The sequence below is a fragment of the Rhinopithecus bieti genome, unplaced genomic scaffold (genome assembly GCF_001698545.2).
Source record: "Rhinopithecus bieti isolate Rb0 unplaced genomic scaffold, ASM169854v2 scaffold_44159, whole genome shotgun sequence".
In the NCBI taxonomy this organism is placed as follows: domain Eukaryota; kingdom Metazoa; phylum Chordata; class Mammalia; order Primates; family Cercopithecidae; genus Rhinopithecus; species Rhinopithecus bieti.
The window spans coordinates 1,327,753-1,339,413 of record NW_016818573.1 but is presented as its reverse complement, the minus strand read 5'-3'; the positions used below and the strand labels follow the sequence as shown (position 1 = coordinate 1,339,413).

General features: G+C 51.4%; 1 protein-coding gene across 2 annotated transcripts; it reads right to left on the bottom strand.

Annotated features, from left to right (window-relative positions):
* Window positions 1-6,532: 6,532 nt before the first annotated feature.
* CUNH11orf86 (chromosome unknown C11orf86 homolog) lies at window positions 6,533-8,323 on the bottom strand. Of its 2 annotated transcripts, none has more exons than XR_001882417.1 (2): window positions 7,918-8,320; window positions 6,533-7,362 (listed from the first exon to the last, which is right to left on the bottom strand). XR_001882417.1 is itself a non-coding variant. In XM_017857163.1 (2 exons), exons 1-2 carry the CDS (start codon window positions 8,191-8,193, stop codon window positions 7,288-7,290), a joined length of 348 nt encoding a protein of 115 aa, XP_017712652.1. In that variant the 5' UTR covers window positions 8,194-8,323; the 3' UTR covers window positions 6,533-7,287. The 2 variants fall into 2 exon arrangements, 1 of the variants encoding a protein (XP_017712652.1); XM_017857163.1 differs by having other exon boundaries at window positions 6,533-7,359; window positions 7,918-8,323.
* Between the last annotated feature and the right edge of the window lie 3,338 nt (window positions 8,324-11,661).

Sequence of the window (11,661 nt, the reverse complement as noted above, 5' to 3'; positions counted from 1 at the left end):
ATGGCCCTGCCCTCAAGGAGTTTCCAGTCTCCTGAGGGAGCCACATGTTACTAACATGGAATGAGTCAGGGTAGGCTCGTGGCTATAAAGAGCAGTCCCCGAATTAGTGGCTTAACATGATGAAGGCCTATTTTGCACCCAAGTCACAGTCCAAATAGGTGGCAGGTGACTCTGTTCCAGGTGAATTCTACAAGCACACCTTGTGAGTTTCCTGTGGTTGCTGTAACAAATGACACCAAACCCAGTGGCTGAAAGCAACAGAAATGGGTTCTCTCGTAGTTCTGGGGAACAGCAGCCTGAGGTCAAGGTCAAGGTGCCAATGGGACCACACTCCCTTTTTGCAGCTTCTGTGGTGTTGGCAATCCTTGGCTTCCAAGGTTTGTGGCCACATCATTCCAATCTCTGTCTCCATCTTTGCGTGGCCTCTCCTCTGTGTCTTTCCTTTGTGTGCCTCTCTGACAAGGACACTTGTCACTGGATTTAGGGCCTACCTGGGTAATCCACAGTGATCTCTTCCTCTCAAGATCTTAACTTAATCACACCTGCAAAGACCTTTTTTCCAAATAAGGTCACATTCACAGGTTCAGGGGTTAAAACATGGGCGAATCTCCTTGGGGCCACCATTGGACCCCTCCACACCCGATGTCTAAGTGCCTGGGGCCCTGGGGATGAAGCCAGGGTTCTGGGAAGGTGAAGGACAGGGAGACCAGCTCAGTCTGGGGGAGCAGGAGAGGGAGACATCCCTGAGGATGAGACACTTCAGCCAAAGATGAAGAGAGAATAAACTATAAACTAGAAAAAGGGAGAGTCAAGTGTTCTAGGCAGAGGGAACAGTATGAGCAAGTAGCCAGGGTGCCCCCCACGTCACTTTTTGAACCTCCATTTCTAGCTGGGCGTGGTGGCTCACACCTGTAATCCCCAATTTGGGATGCCGAGGCAGGTAGATCATTTGAGGTCAGGAGTTCAAGACTGGCCTGGCCAACATGGTGAAACCCCGTCTCTACTAAAAATACAAAAATTAGCCAGGTGCGGTGGCAGACACCTGTAATCCCAGCTACTTGAGAGGCTGAGGCAGGAGAATTGCTTTAACTCAGGAGGCGGAGCTTGCAGTGAGCCGAGATTGTGCTGCTGCACTCCAGCCTGGGTGACAGAACAAGACCCCGTCTCAAAAAAAAAAAAAGAATGAATCTCCATTTCTTCACCTGTAGAATAAGGACAATGATGCCAGCCCTGTGTGTGGCTGCCATAAGGATGATTACATCAGAAGGATACTTCCTCTGTTCTAGGCAGTGCCAAGGACTTTATATTCATGAGAGCCCCTCAGTGACCGTAGGAGCTGAGTGCCGTTATTAGCTGCATTTTACAAATGAGGAAACGGAGGCAGAGAAGATAAGTGACTTGCTCAGGGTTATAAACCACCAAGTGGTGGAGTCGGTTTCAAACCCAGGTAGTCTGGCTCCAGCACCAGCATGCTTAACCACTGAATCCTATTGTCTCCCCAGATGGCCCTGGCCGAGTGCCCAGCAGAAGGCGTGGACCCCATGAGTGATCCAGAAACACTATTTTCCTTCTTCCTGTCTTCCTCTGTTTAAAAATTCTTCAGGGACTATTATTGAAAGAAGAGCGGTCACTCAATTTAGAAACTCCTTGGCCACCCTTCTGGCCTCCTCCAGCCTGGGGACAAGTTTTCTTTCTTTTTTGCCTTTTTTCTCCCTTTTCCAAGTTACTGGCAAAGAGACAAGTTTTCGTTTCTTTCATTTTTAAAATTTTTTTTGTGAGACAGAGTCTTGCTCTGTTGCCCAGGCTGGAGTGCAGTGGGGAGATCTCGGCTCACTGCAACCTCCATCTTCTGGGTTCAAGCGATTCTCCTGCCTCAGCCTCCTGAGTAGCTGGGATTACAGGTGCCCACCACCATGCCTGGCAATTTTTAAAATTTTTTTAGTAGACACTGGGTTTCACCATGTTGGCCAGGCTGGCCTCGAACTCCTGACCTCAAGTGATCTGCCTGCTTTGGCCTCCCAAAGTGCTGGGATTACAGGTGTGAGCCACTGCACCTGGCTGAGACAGGTTTTCTTTTTTTCTTTTCTTTCTTTCTTTTTTTTTTAAGATGGAGTTTCACTCTTGTTGCCCAGACTGGAGTGCAGTGGCACGATCTTGGCTCACCGTAATCCCTGCCTCCCAGGTTCAAGCCATTCTCCTGCCTCAGCCTCCCGAGTAGCTGGGATTACAGGCATGCGCCACCATGTCCGGCTAATTTTTTGTATTTTTAGTAGAGACAGGGTTTCTCCATGTTGGTCAGTCTGGTCTTGAACTCCCGACCTCAGGTGATCCGCCCACCTCAGCCTCCCAAAGTGTTGCGATTACAGGCGTGAGCTACTGCGTCCGGCGGCTGAGACAAGTTTTCTGATGGACCTCAGAGCCTGTTGTAAAGGTTATACCCAGCTGTGGCAACCAGTTTGCAGCACCGTGTAACTTTGTTCCTTCTAGGAAGGTTATAATCAAACGCTTTGTTCCTCTCTTGGCATTGTCCTCAGGCCGCTGTGCCCCAGCTGAGAGCTACCCTGCCACCAGGGTCAGGGGAAGGAGGTGGGTGTTGCCTATTGCACATATCAAACTACAGTCTCTACTGGGTGGAATTTTGTCTCTGCAAAATTCATGCATGCCTGGAACCTGTGAACGTGTCCTTATTTGGAAACAAGGTCTTCGCAGATATAATCAAGTTAAGGTCATACCGGAGTAGAGTAGGCCCTAAACCCAATACAACAGTTGTCCTTACAAGAAGAGAGAAATGGGCGCAGTGGCTCATGCCTATAATCCCAGCACTTTGGGAGGCTGAGGTGGGCGGATCACGAGGTCAAAAGTTTGAGACCATCCTGGCCAACTCAGTGAAACCCCGTCTCTACTAAAAATACAAAAATTAGCTGGGTGTGGTGGTGAGCACCTGTATTCCCAGCTACTCTGGAGGCTGAGGCAAGAGAATCACTTGAACTCAGGAGGCGGAGGTTGGAGTGAGCCAAGATCACACCACTGCACTCCAGCCTGGCAACAGAGAGAGACTCTGTCTCAAAAAAAAAAAAAAAGAAGAAGAAGAAGGAGAAGGAGAAGAAGGAAGAAGAGGAAGGAAGAAGAGGAGGAAGAAAAGAAGAAGAAGAAGAAGAAGAAGAAGAGGAGGAGGAGGAGGAGGAGGAAGAAGAAGAGGAAGAAAGAAGAAAGAAGAAGAGGAAGAAGAAGAGAGAAGGTTTGACTAGGTGCAGTGGTTCATGCCTGTAAACCCAGCACTTTGGGAGGCCAACATGGGAGGATTACTTGAGACCAGAAGTTCAACACCAGCCTGGGCAACATGGCAAAACCCCATCTCTACAAAAAAATACAAAAATTAGCCAGGTGGTAGTCCCAGCTACTTGGGGGGCTGAGGCAAGAGAATTGCTTAAACCTGGGAGGCTGAAGCTGCAGTGAGCCAAGACCGTGCCACTGTACTCTAGCCTGCATGACAAAGTGAGACCTTGTCTCAAAAAAAAAAAAAAGCACTGAGCGCGGTGGCTCACACTTGTAATCCCAGCACTTTGGTAGGCCAAAGCAGGTAGATCACCTGAGGTCAGGAGTTTGAGACCAGCCTGGCCAACATGGTAAAACCCCATCTCTACTAAAAATACAAAAAAAAAAAAAAAAAAAAAAAAAAATTAGCTGAGCATGGTGGCGGGTGCCTGTAATCCCAGCTACTCGGGAGGCTGAGGTAGGAGAAACCCTTGAACCCAGGAGGCAGAGGTTGCTGTGAGCTGAGATGGCACCACTGCACTCCAGCCTGGGTGACAGAGTGAGAGTCCATCTCAAAAAATATATATAAATAAAAGTTAACATTAAAAAATCAGCCAGGCATGGGGCACATGCTCATAGTCCTAACTACTCAGGAGGCTGAGGTGGGAGGATCCCTTGAGCCCAGGAGTTCAAAGTTACACTTGAGCTATGGTCATGCTACTGCACTCCAGTCTGGGTGACAGAGAAAGATGCTTTCTGTAAAAAAAAAAAAAAAAAAAAGGAGAGAAATGTGGCCACTGACACACAAGGAGAATGACATGTGATGATGGAGGCATAGATTGGAATGATACATCTGAAAGCCAAGGAATGCCAAGGATTGCCCACAACCATGGGAAGCTAGGAAGAGGCAGGAAGAATTCTTCCCTAGAGCCTTCAGAAGTAGTGCAGCACTGCCAACAACTTGATTTTGGACTTGTGAACTCCAGAAGTATTAGATAACAAATTTCTGTTGTTTTAAGCCACCCAGTTTGTGATAATTTGTTATGGCAGTCCTAGAAAGCTAACACACCCTAAACCTAGAGGTGTAAAGCAAAAAGATTTCTTAGATCTCAATTCCATGGGTTGGCTGGGCTCAATTGGGTGGTTCTTCTGTTCCATGTTGTGTCAGCTGGGGTGAGCCAGGTTGCAGTCAGCTAGGAGCCGGGCTGGTGGCTCACTTACATGACAGGCAGTTGGTTCTGGCTGTTGGCTGGCATGCCTTGGTTCTCTTCCATGTGGCCCCTGACCTCCACATGGCCGTTCTATCAGGATGGCCCAGAGTTCTTTACATGGCATCTGGCTTCTAGAGGTAGAAACAGAGGACAGCAGAAACAGAAGCTGCAAGGCCTAGGTGGGGAAGTCCCAGAACATTATTTCCAATGCATTCTATTGGCCAAAGCAGGTCACATGGCCCATCTAGAGTCAAGGAAAGGGAAAATATACTCCACTTTTTTTTTTTCTCTAAAGAAATGGGATCTTGCTCTCTAATCCAGACTGTAGTACAGTGGCACAATCACAGCTCACTGCATCCCTGAACTCCTAGGCTCCAGAGATCCTCCTACCTTGGCCCCCCATAGACTCCACTCTAGATGAGAGGTGTGACAAGACAATGCATGGAGAGATGTGATGGGAGAGATGGTTATGGACATCTTTGGAAGCAACCTACCAGAGTGTGTGAATGTTTGGGGGAGGCCTTAGCCAAGGACCCCAGAGATGTAGTCCCTGTTGATGGGGCTGCTGACAAGGCTAGAATTCCTCTGTCTGAGCAGGAACCCTCCAAATCCATGAGCTGCAGGCTCAGCTCAGCCATCAACTCACTGGGTGACCTTGGGCCAGTCCCTCATTCACTGAATGATAATTCATTAAACACCTACTATGTGCCAGGCCCAGAACTAGGCACTGGGGTCCTGATAGTGAACAGACCAGGTTTCCGTGGAACTTTCAGTGTAATGGAAGAACAAAGCCAGGCGTTGTGGGTCACGTCTGTAATCCCAGTCCTTTGTGAGGCCAAGGAGGGTGAATTGCTTGAGGTCAGGAGTTTGAGACCAGCTTGGCCAACATAGTGAAACCCCGTTTCTACTAAAAATACAAAAATTAGGCAGGAGTGGGGCCTGTAATCCCAGCTACTCAGACTGAGGCAGGAGAATCCAGACTGAGGCAGAAGAATCTCTTGAACCCGGGAGGCAGAGGTTGCAGTGGGTCGAGATCACACCACTGCACTCCAACCTGGGTGACAGAGCAAGACTCCATCTCAAAAAAAAAGCACATAACTAGACAAAAAAAAAAAAAAAAAAAAAAAAAAAGAAGAAAGAAAGAAAAGAAAAAAGCACGTAACTAGACAAACTGGTCAGAGTGTGACAAGTAGAACTGCTGCAGGGAGTTGGGCTAGAGATTCTCTGAGGATAAAGAGGCTGGGACGAACTTGGAGGGCAGCGTCCTGGAGGATGAGAAGTCCTGCCCCATTCTGGGCCCCATTTTCCTCCTCCAGACATTGAGAGGTGGGTCAGAGCTGTGAATTTCCATTCTGTCTCTTGGAGTCCTGGGGTTTCCCAGAGGCACCTCAGAGACTATTGCAGAAGAGGCTGAGAAGGGCATCTGAAGTGTAAGACCAGCAGGGCTCGAGGCTTCTGGTGGGCTCCTACCGTCTAGCTTCCCAGCTAGGCACCCTAGGCTTCCTGGAACAAAATTTTCCCAGTGTCCCCCTTGTTTCTGAATGGCCCTGATGGGGCCTGGTCTCTGGGGAAACTAAGCCTCCCCTCTGTCTGCTGGACAACGCCCCCCGGAACAGATCCTGGACCAGAATGCTTAGCTGCTCCCTCACCTTTGACCTTGGGCCTGCTTGAGCCTGGAGACCCCCAGGGGCCCTGCAAAAAGTGCCGGTGTCTCTCGAAGAGCTCAGGCTTTTTGGGGTCAGACCCTCTCCTTCTGTGTGGCCCTTGCCTTTCTGAGCCTCAGAAGGAACCCCACCTTAGTGGGGTGGGCATAGAGGCAGGACACTGAGAGCCAGATCCTCTGAAGCTGGCCTTGAGGTCAGCGCAGGGTGGGCGCAATCCCTCTAGGGAGAAATGTCCAGAGAAGTGGCAGGAAAGGCCCAGCCTGCTGGGGAATCTGCCCCGCCCTGGGCCCTGGTGCATCCCCTGCAACCATTCTGGGATGCTCTGGGCTTAGCCTGCCTCACAGGGGTCAGCAGGGGTGGGGGGTCTGAGCCAGCGAGTTAGTCACCAGGCAAATTGTCGACTTTTTCTCAGCATCTTTATTACTGTGTTCGACTCCAGTGCTGGACACTGGATGGGGTGGGGTGGGGTGGGGCCGGAGGTGCCGGAAACAAGAAATCCCTTCCCCACTCTGGGCCTCAGTGTGCCCCTGTGTCACACAGGGAGGAAGTCTTCCTCTGCTTCCTTCATCAGGACACCGTGAGGTTCAAAGGTTTTCAGGATGGGGTGCTCAGCCCGGAGGGCCACCCAGCTGTGGTCCTTGCCCCAGGGGGCTCACCATCTGGGAGGGAGACCTGGCCCTGGCCCACCATCAGCAACTGATGAGAAGGGCAGTTGGGTCATGGCCCAGTGACCAGGCAACATCTGTGAGCCTCTCAGCCATGGGTCTGGCTTCACCAGGCTCCGTCCTGGAAGTTGACAGCTGTTCGTGTGGGGCAGGAGCGTCCACAGCCCGCATTCTGGGCAGGCTTCTTCTAAACCTTCACAGAATCATAGTCCAAGGGCCCTACCCAAGCCCAGAGGGCAGACAGCTGAGCCTCCTTCTTTTTGACCCTGCTTGGGTATTCGAAGAGAGCTAGTGTTGGGGTGGGAGGGCCTCAGCTAAGAGGGGCAGCCACGTGGCGACTCCAGTGAGCTGGTGGCAGAAGCCTCCTTGGGCCGCCCAGCCATAGTCCAGAGAGCCGTGAAGAGGTAGGTCAGCAGGCATGGCAGGCTGGTCCAGGCACAGCAGGGGCCACCATGGCTTCCGGCACCTTTAGCTGATAGTGTCCAGTGTGGGCTACGGGGAGGCCAGCTGATGCAGAGTCACACTGGGGAAGATGGCGACAAATCTCTCCCACCTTCTTCTTACCTGCTGGAAGACAGAGGTGGGGGAGGTCCCATGGACTGTGGTGGGCTTAGATGTTGTTCCACCCTCAGCCACGAGGTGGGGGTAGACCCGAGGGAGAGAAGCACTGCTCACTGGAGACCCCGTCTCTTAGAGGAAGGAGGCAGGGGCCAGGAGCCCGCAGCTCCCCACAAAGGGGTCCGGATCTCCCCTTTTTCCCTGGGGTGAGAGGGTCACACAGTGTACTTCCTGGGAAGTTGCACTGGCCGATCTCCTTGCTTCCTGCTCCATTCCCCTGTCCAACATACTATCAGATTAATCAGCTAAAAACAGCACTCACCACATCGCCCTCCTCCTCTAAAACCTTCAGTGGTTCCCCAGTGCCTATGGGATAAATCCCAAATGCCTACAGGGCCCTCTGAAATATGGCTCTGGGGTATCTCTCCCTGCACCCTCATCTCCAGGCAGCTTGGCTGTCATCTTGGTACACAGCCTGGGATGGCTCTGCCTCTGCACTTTTCATGCTCTGGAGTCCCCACCCACCTGCTGTGGTACCCTCCATCCTTCAGCCGACAGCCATACCTGTTGGGACTGCCTCAGCCACCGCCGGCTGCCTCCTCGCTGGGCTTGGATCAGCTGCTCTGTGTCCCCCAGGCTCCCTGGCACCCACTCCTGGGCAGTGGCATCTGGTCCTTCTGTGCCTCTGTCGAGGCCCTGGGACCTGGACTTCTCTCGCCCCTGTCTGAGGCTTAGCGCCCTGTGGAGTTGGCCCTCCTGGGGCCTCCCCCAGGGTTCCTGCAGCTTTCCATAGGAGGGTCGGGGCCCTCGCAAGGACTGGCTTCGCAGCCCTGTTCCCATGGCTCTGGAGGCTGCAGGCACAGGACTGCTCCAGCCCCTCAGCAAGACACGGCCCTCTGAGGTGGCCCAGTGCCTCCACCTGTCTTACAAGAGATCACTTGGGGGCAAAGGTTGGTACTGCCAAGGTGGCTTTCATAAATCAAAGGGCAGGCCACAGGGTCAAGCATCCCTGAGTCACCTCACCACTCTGCCTCCCCACCTTCTGGATCAAGGAGTGAAGGACAAGGGGAGGAAATTGCCACTCCCTCCTTCCCCTCCTCCCCTCCTCGTTCTCCCCTTCTCCCTCCTCCTCCCTTCCCCTTCCCTCCTCCCCTCCTCCTTCCTTTCCCTTCCCCCTCCTCCTCCCTTCCCCCTCCCTCCTCCCCTTCTCCTCCTTTCCCCTTCCCTCTCCTCCTCCTCCTTCTCCTCTAGGCAGCCTTCCCTGACTACCTCATCCCTGAAGAGTTTGTTCTCCTCTGAATTTCTATGACCCTGGCATCCATTGACACGGAGCACCCATGGCTTAACAGAAAAACAGAGACAGCCTTTTAAGAATTGGGCTGGGCCTGGTGGCTCATGCCTGCAATTCTAGCACTTTGAGAGGCCAAGGCAGGCAGATTGCCTGAGATCAGGAGTTCCAGACCAGTGTCACCAACATGGTAAAATCCCGTCTCTACTAAAAATACAAAAAATTAGCCGGGCATGGTAGCAGGCAACTGTAATCCCAGCTACTCGGGAGGCTGAGGCATGGGAATTACTTGAACCCGGAAGGCAGAGGTTGCAGTGAGCGGAGATCGCACCACTGCACCCAGCCTGGGTGACAGAGCAAGACTGCATCTCAAAAAGAAATACGTTTTTCAAAAAAGAATCAGTATGGCTCCCACCTAGAACAACCACATTCACAACGACAGTAAGGAGGATGGCCGTTGCCAGGCACTGGGGGAGGGAGGAATGAAGAGTTTCATGGCTGTAGATGTTCAGCTTTCATGAGGTGAAGAGTTCCAGAGATCAGTTGCACAACAATGGCTGAAATGGTAAATTTTATGTTATATGTGTTCTACAATACTGGAGAATTTTTTTTTTTTTTTTTTTTTTTTTTTAAGAAACAAAAGGAGGCCGGGCGCGGTGGCTCAAGCCTGTAATCCCAGCACTTTGGGAGGCTGAGACGGGCGGATCACGAGGTCAGGAGATCGAGACCATCCTGTGAGTGAAACCCCGTCTCTACTAAAAATACAAAAAAAACTAGCCAGGCGAGGGGGCGGGCGCCTGTAGTCCCAGCTACTCGGGAGGCTGAGGCAGGAGAATGGCGTAAACCCGGGAGGCGGAGCTTGCAGTGAACCGAGATCATGCCACTGCACTCCAGCCTGGGCAACAGAGCAAGACTCCATCTCAAAAAACAAAACAAAACAGAACAAAAAATTATCCAGGCGTAGTGGTGGGCAACTGTAATCCCAGCTACTCGGGAGGCTGAGGCAGGAGAATTGCTTGAACCCAGGAGGTAGAGGTTGTAGTGAGCTAAGATTGCGCCACTGCACCCCAGCCTGGGCACAGAGCGAGACTCTGTCTCAAAAAATAATAATAGGCCGGGCGCGGTGGCTCACGCCTGTAATCCCAGCACTTTGGGAGGCCGAGACGGGCGGATCACGAGGTCAGGAGATCAAGATCATCCTGGCTAACACGGTGAAACCCCTTCTCTACTAAAAAATACAAAAAACTAGCCGAGCGAGGTGGCGGGCGCCTGTAGTCCCAGCTACTCGGGAGGTTGAGGCAGGAGAATGGCGTAAACCCGGGAGGCGGAGCTTGCAGTGAGCTGAGATCTGGCCACTGCACTCCAGCCTGGGCGACAAAGCGAGACTCTGTCTCAAAAAATAATAATAATAATAATAATAATAATAAGAAGAAGAAGAAGAAGAAGAAGAAGAAGAAGAAATACCTGAGACTGGGTAATTTATAAAGACAAGAAATTTAATTAGCTCATGGTTCTGTAGGCTATACAGGAAGCATACCAGCTTCTGCTGCTGGGGAGGCCTCAGGAAGCTTCCAACCACTGTGGAAGGCAAAGCGGGGATGAGGCATCTCACATGATAGGAGCAGGAGAAAGAGAGAGTGTGGCAGGAGGGGCTGTCACTTTTTTTTTTTTTTTTTCAGACAGAGTCTCACTCTGTCACCCAGGCTGGAGTGCAGTGGCGTGATGTCAGTTCCTTGCAACCTCCACCTCCCGGGTTTAAGTGATTCTCATGCCTCAGCCTCCTGAGTAGCTGGGACTACAGGTGCCCACCACCACACCCAGTTAATTTTTTGTATTTCTGGTAGAGACAAGGTCTTGCTATATTTCCCAGGCTGGCCTTGAACTCCTGGCCTCAAGTGATCTGCCCACCTCGGTCTCCTAAAGTGTTTGGAATAAAGGCATGAGCCACCGTGCCCAGCCTACACACTTTTAAACAGCCAGATCTCACAAGAACTCACTCACTATCATGAAAACAGCGCCAAGGGGATGGGGCTAAACCATTCATGAGAGTCCACCCCCACGAGTCAACCACCTCCAACATGAAGTTTGGTGGGGACACAAATCCAAACCACATCAGTGGTATTCACTGCTGTGGGCAAATCCTTTCCCCTCTTGGTCAGTCTCATCTGTAAAATGGGTTGTTTCTTTTTTTATTTTTTTTTGAGATGGAGTCTTGCTCTGTCACCCAGGTTGGAGTGCAGTGGTGTGATCTTGGCTCACTGCAAACTCTGCCTCCCGGGTTCAAGTGATTCTCCTGAGTAGCTGGGATTACAGTCACGTGCCACCACGCCTGGCTGATTTTTGTATTTTTAGTAGAGATGGGGTTTCACCATGTTGGCCTGGCTGGTCTCAAACTCCTGGCCTCGTGATCTACCCACCTCGGCCTCCCAAAGTGCCAGATTACAGGCACGAGCCACCGCACCCAGCCTGTAAAATGGGTTGTTTCAAATATAAGACGAAATCATGAGTGTGGATGCTTCTAAAGGTGAGACTACCATCAGCAGCTCTTACCCCCAAGACAGGAAGCCTGGGGCTGGGCCAGCAGATTCCTCAGAATGGTTGTTTTGTTTTTTGAAACAGGGTCTCACTCTGTTGCTCAGGCTGGAGGGCAGTGGCATGATTTCAGCTCACTGCAGCCTTGACCTCCCGGGCTCAAGCGATCCTCCCACCTCAGCCTCCTGAGTAGCTGGGACTACAGGTATGTGCCACCAGGCCTGGCTAATTTTTCTATTTTTTGTAGAGATGGATTTTCATCATGTTACTCAGGCTGGTTTCGAACTCCTGCACTCGAGCAATCTGTCCACCTCAGCCTCCGAAAGTGCTGGGATTTCAGGGGTGAGCCACCACACCGGCCTCAGAATGGTAGAATCTGAGTGCTGAAAGGATCCCATACATCTGTTCTATGCTCCTTTTTGTTTTATTTTGATTATGTATTTCTTTGTTTATTTTAGAGATAAGGTTTCTCTATGTTGCTGGTCACA

Bases quoted from the DNA above. Each gene is read 5' to 3' on its own strand.
- CUNH11orf86 (XM_017857163.1), bottom strand. From the start codon at position 8,193: ATGGGAACAGGGCTGCGAAGCCAGTCCTTGCGAGGGCCCCGACCCTCC. The intron at 7,360-7,917 runs GTATGGCTGTCG...GTCTTCCAGCAG, and splicing joins GGCTGAGGCAGTCCCAACAG to GTAAGAAGAAGGTGGGAGAG.